At 39.0% G+C, this 17,084-nt stretch overlaps 1 protein-coding gene across 6 annotated transcripts in view; it reads left to right on the forward strand.

Moving 5' to 3' along the window:
• Positions 1–2,119: 2,119 nt before the first annotated feature.
• AP3B1 (adaptor related protein complex 3 subunit beta 1) overlaps positions 2,120–17,084 on the forward strand; it is a 257,305-nt gene continuing 242,340 nt past the window's right edge. For 3 of the 6 annotated variants that reach the window (XR_013445739.1, XR_013445738.1, XM_078067159.1), the window contains exon 1: positions 2,121–2,395. Coding sequence is in view for 4 of the 6 variants with exons in the window: in XM_078067159.1 (XP_077923285.1) it covers positions 2,268–2,395 (128 nt within the window). In the remaining 2 variants the exon portion in view is untranslated. Of the gene's footprint in view, positions 2,396–17,084 lie in introns of all 6 variants that reach the window. The other 3 variants (XM_078067161.1, XM_078067160.1, XM_078067158.1) reach the window with 2 other exon arrangements.

Here is a 17,084-nt window from a genome sequence, read left to right on the forward strand (position 1 = left end):
TGCTTAGTACATAATAAGCCATCTATTAAGTATATCTATGATTATCATCATTATCATCATCATGAATAACCAGCAATAGGTACAGTTACATAAATTGATCAATATCATCAATATTGACATATAACAAATTTCATCATTGCATCTCTGGAGGGGTATTTTAACAGCTGAAATAAAAACCTGTCAAGTTTTGTCCTGACTATGAAGTTGGGAGGATGTTCCCTCCTCTCCAACTAAAGACTCAGTCATGGTCATGGCTATTTACACAGTAACAGTGTAGCCTTTATTTTTAAAATTATTTTCATTTGTCAAAATAAGACTTTGTTTTTTTATTTTGAGCACTTTTAGGTTCACAGCAAAACTGAGAGGAAAGTACAGAGATTTCCCATGTACTCCCTACCCCCACACAGGCATAGCCTTCCCCATTATCAACATCCTCCACCAAAGTGGTGCACTTGTTACCGTTGATGAACCTACATTGACACATCATTATCACCCAAAGTCCATAGTTTACATTTGGGTTTACTCTTGGTGTTGTACATTCTCTGGGTGTGGACAAATGTATAATGACAAATGTATCTATTATAATGGTATGGTACAGGGTTTTTCATTGCCCTGAAAATTCCTCCTTGCTCTGCTTATTCACCCCTCCTCTTCCCTCTCCCACCCCTGGCAACCACTGATGTTTTCACTGTCTCCATAGTTTGCTTTTTCCAAAATGTTGTACGTTTGGAATCATCTGGTATGTAGTCTTTTCAGATTTGCTTCTTTTACCTAGTAATGTGCACTTAAGTTTCCCCTATGTCGTCTCATGTCTTGATACCTCCTTTCTTTTTAGCACTGAATAATATTACTGTCTGGATGGACCACAGTTTACTTATTCTTTCACCTACTGAAGGGCATTTTGGTTGCTTCCAAGTTTTGGTGGTTATGAATAATGCTTTTATAAACATCCATGTGCAAGTTTTTGGGTGGGTATATTTTTCCCCTTTAGGTAAATGCCAAGGGGTGTTACTGCAGGATTGTATGCTAGGAGTAATTTTAATTTTGTAAGAAACTGACAAATTGTCTTCCAAATGGCTGTACCACTTTGCATTCCTACCAGTAATGAGTGAGAGTTCCTATTGTATCACATTTAGTGTTTTAGTGTTCCAGATTTTGGTTATTTTAACAGGGGTGCAATGGTATTTCATGAATTTCTGCGTGGCCTTTTGAGGGGTTGATCCTTGAACAGGCTCCACCCTCCTCCTAAGGGGCTGGGCCCCCAATTTGTGTTTCACTGGACTTATGACAGCTTCTGGCCTCTGGGTCTCCAGGTTTCAATGCCTGCCCAGAGGGGGAAAGAATAGGGAAAGATAGGGAAGACTCTGAAATTTCTCTGAGCCGGCAGCCTGGGGGAAATTATGCCTGCAAAAAGGCTTTACCAAGTGCTACTGTGGGGCCAGGCAACGTTCAGTGCAACATCCCCAACAGTGAGAAAGAAAGAAGTAAAGACGTGTCCAGAAGAGACACTACTCCAGGCACCTGATGTGGCTCTATTTTATTTATGGTAGCCAGAGGCCAGTGGGAAGAACTCCTTTAGCTCCTGGTAACTGCTGGCTCCTGGATTTTCATTCAAAGCTTTCACAGGAATGAACACTTATCAGTGGATCTCCAAAGGCAGAGTCTGGAGAGGTGTCCTTAAAGTGGCGAGATCTGGGAGAGGGCTTCGTGGGGCGGTTGTGAAAGTAAGGCAACACGGGCTGGAGGAAGAAGAGTAGAAACCGGCCCGCAAAAGGAAAAGCGATCGTCATGGATTTGGGAAACTTGATCCGGTGTGTTAAATGGCATTTCAGAAGAACTCTGAATGCTACTGGTTTACAGCAAGAGTCAAGTAAAAGTGTCCGGGCTCGGGAAGCCTTCTTCAGGGATCAAAACAGACACAAGGGGTTATTTCTCTCCAAAAAAAACTTTAAAAGCCGAGAGGCCCGGCTCGTTCACGACCTCCCTTCCGCACAGCCTGGGTCAGAGCCTCTCAACCACTTCAAAAACCCGGAGAAGGGAAATCCAGTCAGGCCCTGGAGAGGCCGACGGTGGGCTCCGGTCAGCCTGCGCACTGGGCATGCGCAGGGGGTGGGCCGCCAGGTCGGCTTAGGGAGCCGTGACGAGTCCGGAAGCGCCTGCGCGCGCCCCTCCGCTCGAGAAGTAGTTTTGTTCCTGGTCCTCGGCACGGTAGCCCTTCAGAGAGAACCCTCGGCGGGACCAACCGGACCCCAGCCGGCACCGCAGCAATGTCCAGCAACAGCTTCGCTTACAATGAGCAGTCAGGAGGAGGGGAGGCGACGGAACTGGGTCAGGAGGCGACTTCAACCATTTCCCCCTCCGGCGCCTTCGGCCTCTTTAGCAGCGATTTGAAGAAGTGAGGAGAAAGGTTTGGGGGTTTGGGGACGGGACTGAGGAGCTGGAGACCCCGGAGGCGCGGGCACCGGGCTTCGGCTCCCGGGAGAAGGGTGAGGTCGCCCTGGGACCGTTCCGGGGCCGGGCGGTAACGTTTTCCGCTGGGGGGTGGGGTTGGGTCTTTTGGGAGTGGTGGGAGTCGTTGGAGAGTTTGGGGTGGGAGGGTGGGGGGGGTTTCTCGTAGTTTTCAAACTTTAGTGAGAAAAGAACTGTTTGGAGAGGTTCAGGTCTCATTCGTAAAGACTCTGATTGGGTTGGTCTGGGCTGGGGCACAGGAATCTGAGTTGTGAACAAACACTTCTGGCTTATTTAACATTTGCCTAGATCAAACTTGGAGAATTGCGCGTGTTATGGTGAAAGAGGAGGTGTTTGGGGGAGTTAAAAGGGCGCGTTAGAGTGATTGTTGCTTATGGGAAACTATTCCCTGACCGTGGAGTGTAGGAGCATGGAGGTGTTTTAGGCGCTTTATGAATGGACAAACCGTTTATACGAACATTCATGTTCTTGGATAATATCCTTTGCATTACAGAGAAAAAAACCTCAATTCCAAACACAGTAATAAGCATTTGAGTAGAGAATATTTAGAGTGTGACTGTGAATAAGTTCTAAAGTTTTACAAATTAATAACGTGAATTTTAAAAACAAATACTAAACAGTGTGTAGTTTTTTAAAAGTAAAAGTATTTAAGGACCATCGAAAAATGGAGAGAAACCCTCCCCAAGCTTTTTGGTGGGAGGGGTTTTAAACTTACAGAATTCTGGTAACTTTATATTTTATTGTAATCAATTTTACATTTCTCTTATTTTTAATGTCTCATTATTAGACTATGGTCGGTCACATAATAGGCTGTCACTAGATTCATGCTGAATTAAGTGAAAGTAGCTGTGCTGATGGCTTTGCAGGTGTTAGAAGAGTATAATTAAAATTTAATTTAAGCTTTACTAATAAGATCGGGCAGTCTGCAAAGTTGCTAATAGTTGACTTTGGGTTTAAATTTGGGTTTAAATTTTGATTGTATTAAGCTGACTGAAATCTTATATACAGCATGTGGAATACAGTTTTCTGCTCCCCCTCCCCCTTGTTCTCAGGTAAGATCACTAATTTCATTTTTCCTTCAGGGCATTTAGATGATGGATTGTTCTAGTAGGAAGCTCGTTGCAGCTTTACACTTCTATTAGCAAAATGTTCGGCTGCTGAATTACCTGTTGTAAGTCTGCCTCAGTCTGTTTTGCATGTGATTTACTTACAATTAATTTACTTTTATGGTTTGTTAACATCTAAGATGTTTTCCTCTTGGAGTTTCTGATTTCCTATTCTGTCAGATTTGGGCCCGGTTTGGGGAAAGATGTATGGCTTTGACTAAGACCAGTGCTGTTGAGGTGACCAATCAGGTTGGATTTAAAATAAAAATAGCTAACACTTACGGAGTGCTTGTGCATTTGTGCACACTATTTTACATTTATTATCTCATTCAGTTCTCCTCACAAGGTCAGTGGCTTGTTACCACACACTTATCTGATTGTACTTTGCAGATGAAGAAATTGGAGCACAAGTGGTTAACTTGTCCAAGATCGCAAAGCTACAACACTGCGCTCTTTGAACTTGAACACAGACATTCTAATCTGAAAGCCCATTTTCTCAAACACTTGGATATGCTACTTACTACTTGATGAAATTTATGGCGCTTTTATTAGAGAATGCACACAAGTCATTAAAAGTTTAAAACTTGGAAAAGTAGCTGTAGACAGTATGTTACCTGGAAGCTTCCAGGAATTAGAAACATTTTGGACATTGAACTGAAACCTAGTGGGATTGTATGGGAGCAAGGAGACACCTGGAAGTGGTCTTTTAATCTTTCTTGAGTTTACATTCTTTTATAAAATCATGATATTTCTTGACTTTTTTAAAAAACCAAATGACAAAATCTATGTAAGAAAAAGCTTACCCTGTTTCTCTGCTGTCATTTTTTAAATTGAGGTATACTTGACATGTAACATTATATTAGTTTCAGGTATATAATATAATGATTTGATATTTGTACATATTCAGAAATGATCAACACAATAAGTCTAGTTAACATCTGTCATCATACCTAGTTATAATTTTTTTTCTTGTGATGAGGACTTTTAAGATTTACTCTCAGCAACTTTTAACTATATAATACGGTGTTATTGACTATAGTCACCATGTTGTACAGTGCATCCCATGACTTGTTTTATAACTGGAAGTTAGACCTTTTGACTCCCTCCATGCATTCATCCACCAGCTCTGCTCTAATTTTTGATGGTTGACTTTGAGATAGTTTCAGATTTCCAAAAAAGTTGCAAGAATAGTACAAAGAACTACTTGCACATTCATCAATTAAAAATTTTTTTGCTACATTGTTTGCTTTCTCCATATACTCACAGACACCACATACACATTCGTATTATGTTTTCTGATCCATTGGAGAATAGGTTCTATACATCATATCTTTTTCCTCTTAATACCTTGGTATGTATTTTTTAAGAACTGATATTTTCTTACATAACTGCAGTACCATTATATTCAGGAAATTTAATATCAGTACAATTTGTAGTCTTTAATTCAGTGTTGTCATTCGTCCTAGTAAATAATTTATTTTTAGTGTTTTTTTTTTTTTCCCATCTAGTACAGCATCCAGTCCAGGATCATGTACTCGATATGGTTGTTGTATCTCTTTTAATCTCCTTCAATCTGAAATCTTTGTTTTCTTTTTTTTAAATATTTTATTTATTTATTAGAGAGAGAGAAAGAGAGCATGAGTGGGGGGTAGTAGTAGAGGGAGCAGCAGACTCCCTGCTGAGTAGGGAGCCTGATGCAGGGCTCAGTCCCATGACTCTGAGATTGACCTGAGCTGAAATCAGGAGTTGGGTGTTCAAGTGACTGAGCCACCCAGGTGCCCCCTTAACCTTTGTTTTTCACTACCGTGGCACCTTTGAAGAATACAAGCCAATTATTTTACAGCATGTTAATCACTTTGGATTTGCTGGTGTTTCCTCTTAATTTATGTTTACTACCCTAGTGATGTGGCTTTCTCAGACTTGCATCTAAAGGTGTTCTGTTAAGGTGTTGTCCATGATTTTTTCCCCAGTAATCATTCCATGGGGGACACTTTGAGGCCGTGCAGATGTCTTGCTCCTTATTAAATTTATCAACTCCTAGATATATAACAACCACTGATGAATCTCCTGAACCATTCTTTTCTTTTTTTTTTTTTTAAGACTATTTATTTCAGAGAGAGTGTGAGCAGGGGGAGGGGCAGAGGGTGAGAGCAAGAGAGAGAGAGAGAGAATCCCCAAGCAGACTCCCTGCTGAGCTCAGAGCCCAATGCAGGGCTTGATCCCTGGACCCTGAGATCACGACCTGAGCTGAAATCAGGAGTTGGCCCTTTAACTGCCTGAGCCAACCAGATATCCCTCTCCTGAACCATTCTTTTTTTTTTTTTTTTTCTGAACCATTCTTAACCAAAATGGCTGCAAAGTGTTGATTTCCAGCTCTCTGACTTCTTCCTCGATTCTGCTCTTGGGCCTCTTGTCCTAAAGCTTTATGTCCTTTGATTCTTCATTGACCATCTCAAGGATGCCTTAATACTTCCTCATGATGGGATTATCGATGATTTTGTTTTCTGAATTTAATCTTATTTATCAACCGTCTTTGTTCCTTTCTCCCTTTAAATAAAACCAGAATCAGGGAGTTGTACGTCATTTTAGAAAAGCAGATCCTGTACATCATTTATTGGTTAATCAAGACTGTGTATTTGATTATTTGCTTCAGGATTTTCAGATTTTTCATTTAGTAAAGAGTTATTTTTCTTTGTATTCCTTTCTTTTTCAATTGTCACTTTTTATTGCTTTTAGTTTTTTTCTAAATTATTTTCCTGTTTTGTCTTAAAGAAGTTCTTTTATCTTAACCAATTTGGCTCTATGTGTAATTAAAAATAATTTTAGTAATTTAAACAATTTCTAGAAAGAAGCAGAGGAAACTAATTTTTCTTAACAATAGTAAAACTACTAAATTTCCAAATCTCCTTTCTTTTGAGAGTATCATGGTGTTTTAGAAAGAGCATTGGACCTGGAGTGAGACAACCTCAGTTTAAGTTCCTGTTTTCCACTTGTAGTAATGTTTCCTTGTTCAAGTTGCTTGATCTCTTCAAACTTCAGTGTCCTCTTTTCTAGAAAGATTATGATACCTGCCTATTTTGTGAGGTTCTCATAAGATGGCAGAGTTGAAAGCGATTTCTAACACTGGAAAAACTGGTGGAAGCTTCACCAAGGTGGTGACATTTTAGGTCTTAAAGCCTGAGTTTTTTGCCAGGTGGAGGACCGGGGGAGTGCCTCAGAGTTGCAAAAGAAAATGCATGTTCAGATGAGATAGATTTGGGCATAAACATTTAGAACTGTAGGCAGTAATTAAAGCATGGGAATGGGCAAACGACCCCTCCATCCCCTTGCCCCGGGAGAACTTCTCTTGTTTAGAAAAAGAAGGCAGTTCAGACAAAACCTGAGAGAACACTGACATTTAAGGTTGAATGGAAGAACTAGGGAAAGAGACAGTGCTCAGAGGGGTAGGACACCAGAGGAAGGTTAAAAAAAAAGGGGGGGGGAGCTAAGAGGATAGTTAGTAAGAGGAAAGGGTCAACCATGTTAGGAGTTGCATAATGAGGATAATTAGAATGAAGGCTGAAAAGAGGCCATTAACAATAAAAGGTTTAACAATAAAAGGTGACCTTAGCAACCAGTAACTTAGCAATGCAGTACCTCCTCAACCACTTCGAAAGGTAGCATTTTTAGTTTCTGCTGAAATTCCGGTGGGCTTTTCATTTTTTTTTAGAGTCACAGAGCTGATTTAGACCCAAGCTAGGGGCTGCAGTGTATTCCTGTAGTCGTACTATGTCATGTAGTACGATGTAGTCAGTGCTACATCAGTGTATTTGTATTGCATTAATGAAGCCTAGCTTATTTTTTTAACTTAAGTTTTATTTATTGTCAACTTTACAACATCAGCCACGAAAATTACATATAACCCTTTAACCTTTTGTATCAGTGTTTCTCAGTGGAGTCTTGTAGGCAGATTACATGGGTCTGTGTTTTCTATGTAATTATAGCAAATCTGACTTTATGTCTGCCACTTGGGGTCTCATTCAGGAAGGCATACGGAAGGGCAGTTGAATGAGAGTAACCTTTTTAAAGGATATTCTTGAGTTTAGATAAACCAGTTCCAGATGTCAGTGCTTTATAAGTAGTAACCTATTATTTTGGACATGCTTAAAATAGTCATTGTATCTCATAAGAGGTTCCAAACTTTTTTGTGTGAGTTTCCATTTTTTATTTATATTATTTAATTTTAATTCGGGTTTATACTATATTTTTGTTATTTTTCATTTAATGTGTTTTTATAGTTACTGTTGTTCAAAGCTTGCTCTACTTTCTTTTCACTTGTCCTAGTATTTCTCATTGATAATTTTATCTCATTCAGTCACCCTGTATTTTCAGGTTATGTAGTTTCTAAATGAATATTTGTTGAATATTGTATAAAAGAATCTATTTGGGGTGCCTGGGTAGCAGGCAGTTGAACGCCAGACATCTTGATCTCAGCTCAGGTCTTGATCCCATAGTTGTGAGTTTGAGCCCCAAGTTGGGCTCCATGCTGGGCAAGGAGCTTATTTAAAAAAAAAAAGAATCTATTTCATAAACTCAGCTTTTATTAGATAGTATAATTCATGTGAAGGAATATTTTTTCTTTCTTTTCTTTTCTTTCTTTTTTACCAAGAGAGGGTACGTGGGAGGTGGGATGAGGGGTAGAAGGAGAGAGAGAATCTTAAGCAGACTCCATGTCCAGCATGGAGCCTGAGCCCAGTGTGGAGCCCGATGTGGGGCTCCATCTCACGACCCTGAGATCATGATGTGAACCAAAATAAAGAGTTGGAGGCTCAACCACCTGAGCCACCCAGTTGCCCCCATGTGAAGGAATAATTTATGAGCAAAGTATTTGGCTTATAATTTTTCTTCTTCTTTTTTTTTATTTTTAAGAGAGAGTGAGAGAGAGCAAGGGGAGGGAGGTGAGGGAGAGAGAGAATCCCATGCCCAGCTCAGAGCCTGATGTGGAGCTCGATCTCGTGACCTTGAGGTCATGACCTGAGCTGAAATCGAGAGTTGGACATCCAGCTGACTCAGCCACCCAGGTGCCCCTATAATTTTTCTTAATATTTTCATGGCCTTTACTCAGTCAAATGATTCAGATTCTACTGATATTTATTGTCTCTGTAACTAGTGTAGTGTAAAAAAATAAAGTGTGACTGATTCATTGGACCATATATGGAAGGAAAACCTTGTCTGGTATCCTTACTGTATTATACAATATTGATGTGTTATTGCATCACCCTGACTTAATTGTCTTTAGTTCCAGAATAGCCATTTTCTTCATGGCATTACTTGAATCTTTACTGTGTTAGGGTTAATTGACTTGGAAATGTCATGGAAGTGTTGAGTGAACTTTACAGTCAGAATTTTTTAAGTCTCTCTTCTAACTGTTCAAAGACATATTTATTTGCAGATTTGGGATTATTCCATATATGTAGTTCATTCTTCTGTATTTTCAGCACAAAAATACAAAGCGATTATAAGACCTTGATCTTGCCTTTAAGAAACTTAGAATTTAGTTGGTGAGATAAGTCTAAAAATGAACTAATAGTATTATCAGTGTATAGTTAATATTAAATTGTGTAATAATTCTCAACTTTTCAGTGTGCTATCCCTACCAAAAGGTATTTATTTTAAGCCTTCACTTATGTAAACAATGCTTTTCTGAAGAAAATGGAAATGCTGGAATTTTGAAATGTCAAACATTTTAGTTTGAGATGCTGAAAGTGTTGGAGCTCTGAGCTATTAGCATATTATGAAGAGGCACAGGCTTCTCATTGTAAATTCTCTTGTGCTCATAAGTCCAGGGTTGCAAGTATGAAAATACACTCCACTTATGATTTCTGTAGCATACTGTTGTCCTTCAAATGTCCAAATATGTTATTGTCTTTAACAACGTATTTGCCATGTTATATATGTAAGTTGGATCCATTTTTTTTGTTGTTGTTTATAAAGGGCACATAAAATTCCAGGCAATTTCAGTATTTTATTGATCTTTGACTTAGTTAATTCCATGTGTTCCAAGATGGCTATTAATGAAAGAAGAAACTGTATAATGGTATCTGCAGCGCATTCCCAGCTAGATGAGCTGGTTGTTTTTATCTTCACATAAATAAGATTTCCAGTTTTATAAAAGGCCAACTACTTAAGGATTGTCACTTCAGTGGTACAGTAGGGTTCTTACAATTTAATTTTTGAAATACACTTCAAATCAAGTAAGATTTTATCACATAGAACAAAATGATGAAATACTGCCTGTAAGCAGATTCCTGCTTTCCAACAGATTATAAAAGTGTTCCATTTTATTGTTTAGCTTGCATTTCTTCTTGGAGGAGTCATTTCTGACTTTTACAATTTACCTTAATAAATGTTCAGCCAAGAAATACTCATCTTTTGCTACAGAGTATGTTAAGATCATTGATCTGGTGAAATCCAAGGAGAAAATCTGGAATACTTAAATTTCAGTCCTTAGAATTAAATCCCAAGATGTGACATATTTCTAGGCAGGTTTTTGTTTGTTTGTTTTAAGTAAACTCTTTCCCAACTTGGGGATCAAGAATTGGATGTTCTACCGACTGAGCCAGCCAGGCGCCCCTATTTCTAAAAAGTATTTAGAATTTAGAGCAACATTACTAGAACGAATGATTAAAACAAACAAAAAAAGGAGACAGATGGTTGGTTGAAATGTTCTTTTTTACTGCATGAAAAGTTACAAATGATCATGGAATGACAAATGTATTATAGTAAAATAATTTGACAGTATTGTAGTTGTGTATATAAATGAACTACTGACAAAAACAAATTGCCTGTAGTCCAAATTCAGAATTTAAAGTGAAGCACCCAAAGTAGAATAATCAGGAAGGAAATGATTTTCCTTTATTTCATATTATTATGAATAACGTTCATTGGTTTATATATTTAGGGAAGACGTATTTAGCTTATCAGTTGGAAAGAGTTCATAGATATACAGAAATGAACAATTTATAGTCATTGTCTGCTATTGATGGGCTGATTATTTGTATTGCTGATAGGATCTGATCTAATTAGAAGGCCAGTGTCTTTAATCTTTCAGTTGAGTGAGTTGGCATGGCAGCTGGACAAGGGAGAGATGCATGAATAATGCTAGTTCCAAAATCATGGGTTGGCAGAGCTACACATCACCCAGCTTTGCTCTAGGAATGGATTTTCTCAAAAAAAAAATTTTTTTTAAAGATTTTATTTATTTATTTGACACAGAGAGACACAGTGAAAGAGGGAGCACAAGCAGGGGGCATGGGAGAGGGAGAAGCAGGCACCCCGCGGAGCAGGGACCCCGATGCAGGCTCGATCCCAGGACCCTGGGATCATGACCTGAGCCGAAGGCAGACGCTTAACGACTGAGCCACCCAGGTGCTCCTCTCAAAATTTCTTAAAGCCTGGATTAAGAATGTGGTCATGAAGGATTAAGGGGAAGTTAGTACTATGAGGGCAAAGAGGTAAGGAGCAGATTGGAAGGTGAGGGGCCAGATTTTGTAGGGCCTTTGGATTTTATTTTGAGTCAGAGAAGCAGCCAGTGGAGGGTTTTGAGCATTATGGGCATGTAGAAGTCATTCGGTACCTGTTAAGTGCCCGTTGTGTACCAGCTGTATTTCCTGCTTCAGAAAGGTCTGTGGGGTGCTTGCGACCTGCTTGCACATTTCCAGTGTTTATTCAATAACTTTAAAAAATTACAGAATTTGCAAATATGATATTATAGATTTAACAAATATGAATGCCTTCTGTATGCTAGGCACAGTTTTTGATGCTGGGGATTAAGTAGTGGACAAAATGCCTGCTTTCATGGAGCATATATTTTAGTGGAAGGAAGACAGTCAATAAAGAAGTCAGTATATAGTTGATCATTTGATCATAAGGAGTGCCGTTGAGAAAAATAAAGCAGGGAAAGAGGACAAAGGGTTAGGATGGAGATTGGATTGGAGTTTGAAATATCAGGGTCAGGAAAATGTACCCCTGAGAATTTGTTAATGGAACGCATACCTGAAGGAAGTGAGCAAGTGACATGCAGCTTTCTTGGGGAGAGTATTCAGTCAGAAGAAATAGCAATGCTGGGACCCTGAAGTAGGAAAATTTCTGACCTGTGTGAGGATCAACAGACAGGCCAGTATGGCTGGAGTAGAGTGAATGAAGAGGAAGGGGGAAGTTGGTAGGTGAGGAGGTCAGAGAGGTAAGGGACCAGATTGCATAGGGCTTTGTAAATCATTGTAAGGACTTTGATTTTACTCTGAGTGAGAAGAGAAGGTATTGGAAGGTTTTGAACATAGAAGTGAGGTGATCTGACTTAGGTTTTAAATGGATTGCTTTGCTTCCTGAGCTAGGAATAGACTCCAGATCGAGGGCAGGGAGATGACAAGAAGACTGTTGGAGTAATCCAGAAGGGGTTAAATTCAGGATATATTTGGAAGGCAGAACCAACAAGATTTGCTGATGATTTGGGTGTGGCGTGTGAAAGAAAAGATATCAAGGATGGACACAAGGTTTTTTGCCTCAACAGCTGTAAGTTTGGGATTGGGTGTTAACTAAAATCCAGATGTGTGAAGAGGAAGTTTTTAAAGGGAAGAGGAATCAAGAGCTTGAGCATGTTATGTTTGAGATGCTTATTAGGTGTTCAAGTGGAGATAGTAAATAGGTAGTTGATGAATGAGTTGGGAGGTTTCAGATTAGAGATGTATATTTGGGAATCATCAGGTTATAGATGGTAGTAAATACCATGAATTGGATGAGACACCAATGGAGTGAATGTAGAAAGAGAAAAGATCAGAGTACTAAGCCCTGGGGCATTCCTGGAGCAGTTGGGTCAAATAGTACCGACTGTGTCAAGTAAGATGATTACTGACAAGTGAGTTTTGGATTTGTCAACGTGGAGGATTTTGGTGACCTCGACAAGTAGTTTAGGTGCAGAGGTAGGGCTGAAAGCCTGACTGGAGTGGGTTTAAGAGAGAAAGGAGAGGAGAGGAATCCCTGTTAGTATGTATTAGGGTATAGGGGAGCAGAGAAATGGAGTGGTACTTGGAAGAGAATGTTAAGTCAAGGGATTTTTTTTTTTTTTAAGATGGGAAAAACCATATTATCCTGTTTGCTGATAGAACCATTTGATGTAGAGGAGGAAAAATTGGTGATGTAACACAGAGAGACTTACTTGACTGATATTTCTTATCCTTATAGAAAATTTAGCAAATACAGATGAGCTAAAAAAAATAACAACCCTAATTTCAACACCCAGAGAGAATCAGTTAACATAATACAGATATTCCCTTTTCTTTTTTTTTGTGTATATGTATACTATGTATTTTTTTTTTTTTAAAGATTTTTATTTATTTATTTGAGAGAGAGAGACAGATAGTGACAGAGATAGCGAGAGAGAGCAGGAGCAGGGAGGAGAGGGAGAAGCAGGCTACCGCCGAGCGAGGAACCTGAGTAGGACTCGATCCCAGGACCCTGGGATCATGACCTGAGCCGAAGGCAGCCGCTTAACCGACTGAGCCACCCAGGCTCAGCCACCCCAGTATACTATGTATTTTAAAAGCAAAGCTGTATGCTTTTGTAGTGTAATATGGTATTATGATTTGTTCTTTTTATTTAGTAGTATATGGAGTCTGTTCATTTCTTAAAGTGATAGTCCTTTTAGGACATACTGTAATTAAGCCACTAACTTGGAAGGAGCACTAAACTTTTAGAAAAGTGAACAACTGCGATAATACAAATGAAATTATATAGCTAAATTTCAAATTATCGTTAAATTTCACTCTGTTGTTTTTCTGAATCCTATTTCACAAGCATTTAAAACTACTAAATTATATGGAGTATCGTTAATTTGCAGCACATAAAAGTAAAAGAAGTTAATAAGCACTAGGTGAATTCTGTGTGGATATCAAGGATTTGGGAATAATGATTATAGATAGCATAGGGAAGTAAAAATGTGTTTGTTTTAAACTTTTTATTTAACCTTCCGTCTTGTGGATAGATATTCTATTACTTTTAAATTGTCTATTTTTAAAGGAGGTCATTTCTTATTTTTCCTAAAAGAAGAGGAACTTATCTATGTTTTGCTTTAACAGAAATCAAAGAAAGAGAGTGTTTCAGGAAGGAGGTAAGTGGTGAGCAGTGTGAGCTGCTGTGGTGAAGAGTCCAGTAAAATAAATTAAGAGGAAGTGTTTCTTGGACTCAGTGATAAGGCACCTGTTGGTGACCTTGGTGGTAGTGCTGACAACAGTGTGGGGGAATCAGATTGCAGTGGATTGCCAAATGGGTGAGAAGTGAGTAAAGGAGCACCATTCCTCCAAAGAACTTTGGCTTTCAGGGGGAGGAGAAAGGATAGAATGATAGGACACATGGAATCTTAGGAGCTTTTTATTTTAAGGGTTTAAAGAGTTGAGAATGCTTAAATGCTGATTGGAGGGAGGCAGTAGAGAATGGTTTTAGAAAACAAAGAGAGAGATCTAGAGCACTACAGAGAAAAGGAGAAAAGGTTGGATTTGAAGGCTAAGTGTATAGTCTTTTGTTAATGAGAGGGAAAAATGGTTGGATTGTCTGATGAGAGTGGGAGAGGGAGTGGTAGTAGGGATGAACGTTTTCACTAGTCTGAAGTAGTTGCTAGAGACAATGGGGAAGGCCTATTGTCCTGACGGAAAACCAGGAAGGCTTGTGGGATAGTGAGGGCTTGCCTAGTGGAGGTTAGAAATCATTGATTTATACTGTTAACAGTCTGATCTTTTTCTCCAGCAGCACTCGGCAGTCCTTTTATAAATGTGAAGAAAATGATCAATTCATGTGGCAAAATTGAGGTTTAGCTAGGTGGGTGCTATGAATGACAGTTCAGCAAGAAGTTGAGGATGTTGGTAAGAAAGATGTTGAAGTACTTAAAGATAGTATCTAAACTGGAATGGGAAAAAAGTAAAGGTATTAGGTAAGGGGCTGATGGGAAGAAAACAAATAGAGTGTCGGGGGACCAGAAGTGTTTAAGAAGTCAAAGGAATAGGTGTTGTGGGAATAACTGAGTGAGAGTGCCGGAAGAATAGGAGACTGGTCAGAAAGAGAGTTGTATGCATTTAATATTTCAGAGATTGAATACTTTTGGGTGTTCACAGGGTTTGGGTATGATTTAGGGTATGACTGGCAGTTAATGGCTGAAAGTTGCCTGAAGCTGAGAATCAGTAAAGATGATTAGGCCAGGGAATTTAGAAGTAAGAGTACTGGATGGGCTTCCAGGTGGATGTTAAAGTCACTCAGAATATTCACCAGTGGCAGAAATGTCTTAAATGAGTAGAAGAGTGGCAAATGACAATAGCAAAGATAAAAGGAGTAGTTAAGTTCAGTGGTGTTTATTTTTGATTTTTTTCCTGTGGATGTATTGAGTCTGGTATCAGAAATAATGATTTCTTCTGAGATCCTCCGTTCCCCCCTTATTTATCAACAGTGAATATCATTGTTTCCTTTACACAGTGACTGTCAGAAAACTTAGGAGCAAAATTTGTGGTGTATGACTAGCAAGTGTAGGGAGCTTTGTGGCGTATTAGCCTTACTTTTGCTTTTATTTTAATTTCCTTATTTTTCCTTTCCCCCATTAAAATTTTAAAGTGTTACTGTCTATTATGAATAATTGAATATCCCCCTTAAAGTTGGGGAACAGGGCAGTACATAAATAAATATACGTAAGTAATTGTGGAAGACAGTAACAGTTACTTTTGATACTCACTGCTCCTACTCCATGCCACCGTCGCCATAATCGTCAAACCTTTACTGAATGGCTTCTCTGTTTTGCCTCTTCTTGGATTGGGGGACACAAATCAGCATTGTAATAGTAGTAATAACAGTAATAATACTTTATATTTAATACCTTATATTTGTAATAGTAGTAATAACAGTAATAATACCTTATATTTTTAATACCTTATACTTTCATTTTCTTGTGGCTTTCTGGCCATCCATCCCATTTGCCTCAAGAATTCATAAGTTCCCCAGTCTTCATAGTAACATACTAGTCCTGTCTTCTGTGGAATCTTGGTGACAGAATTAACTCTAAATTCTTTCTGTTCAAAACCATCCATTGTCAATAGACTTGATACTCTTTTTCTCCCCCCATCCTTAAACCCTATGCTGCAGACATCTTCAGGTCCTACTTAACCCAGGCCTCTTTTGCCTTGATTATTTGCACCAAATGCATATAAAACTCTTCTGTCACTAGTGTTACGGGTATGGATGGCCTTTTTACCCCATCTAACTCTGTATCCTATTACTTTCTCATCCAAAGACTCTTAGGTTCACTTGTTTTAGATTCTACCTTCAGTTTTTATAGGACTCCATGCCTACATACTTGTACCGTTTCTCCTTTTTTTGAGTTCTGTTATGATCCCAGATGTGTAATTATCTGTAGGGTCTCTTAGTTTCCAAAATAGAGAAATAGTTTGCATGTTGTTCTGAGTTCGCGGGTGCTGTTCCCTCATTCTTCCCTGCCTTTGGAACTCTAGGACTTTTACATTTGTTCTTTGGAAACAGTTTTCTATTGATCCTATATCAATTTGCAAAACATTTTCATATTTTTTTCACAAGGGCACAATTTTAATAGTGACTTATATGATGATGCAGTGTTTGCTAGATCATAAAAACTGCCTTAAAAATGTATTGAGTCGGGATGCCTGGATGGCTCAGTCAGTTAAGCATCTGCCTTCTGCTTGGGTCATGATCCCAGGTCCTGGGATCGAGTGCTGCATTGGGCTCCTTGCCCAGCACGGAGCCTGCTTTTCCCTCTCCCTCTGCCAGTCCCCCTGCTTGTGTTCTCTTTCACTCTCTCAAATAAATAAATAAATAAAATCTTAAAAAAAAGCCAAAACCACGATCATTACAACATGGGGCAGATAACTTCATATTTGCCTAACAGTGTTCACATTTAAATTTAAACTAATGGTTAATACATTAAATTTTATTGATGAAAATACTATACTCACATATTTCATAAAACCAGGGCCAGGAGGGCCTTAGAAAATTTCTAGTTGAAGGGCACCTGGGTGGTTCAGTCGGTTAAGCGGCTGCCTTCGCTCAGGTCTTGATCCGAGGGTCCTGGGATCAAGCCCCACATCGGGCTCCCTGTTCCGTGGGAAGTCTGCTTCTCCCTCTACCAGTCCCTCTGCTTGTGTTCCCTCTCTTGCTATGTCTCTGTCAAATAAATAAAATCTTAAAAAAAAAAAAAGAAAGAAAGAAAATTCCTAGTTGAGGTGTCAGAATGCTAACATTAAGAAAAGAGTTAGTATTTGCCTAGTGTCAAATGGAATAAAGAGTGCTACAGGATATTGAAGGAGACAATGGTCAGTGAAGGCTGGGGCTTCTGGAGAGTAGGACTTTGATTTAAGCATTGATATAAGGAAGGAAAGGATGAAGAGTATTCATTTTTTTTTTAAGATTTTATTTTTAAGTAATCTCCATACCCAATGTGGGGCTCGAATTCACAGCCGGGAGATC

The sequence above is a fragment of the Halichoerus grypus genome, chromosome 2, assembly GCF_964656455.1.
Source record: "Halichoerus grypus chromosome 2, mHalGry1.hap1.1, whole genome shotgun sequence".
Lineage (NCBI taxonomy): Eukaryota > Metazoa > Chordata > Mammalia > Carnivora > Phocidae > Halichoerus > Halichoerus grypus.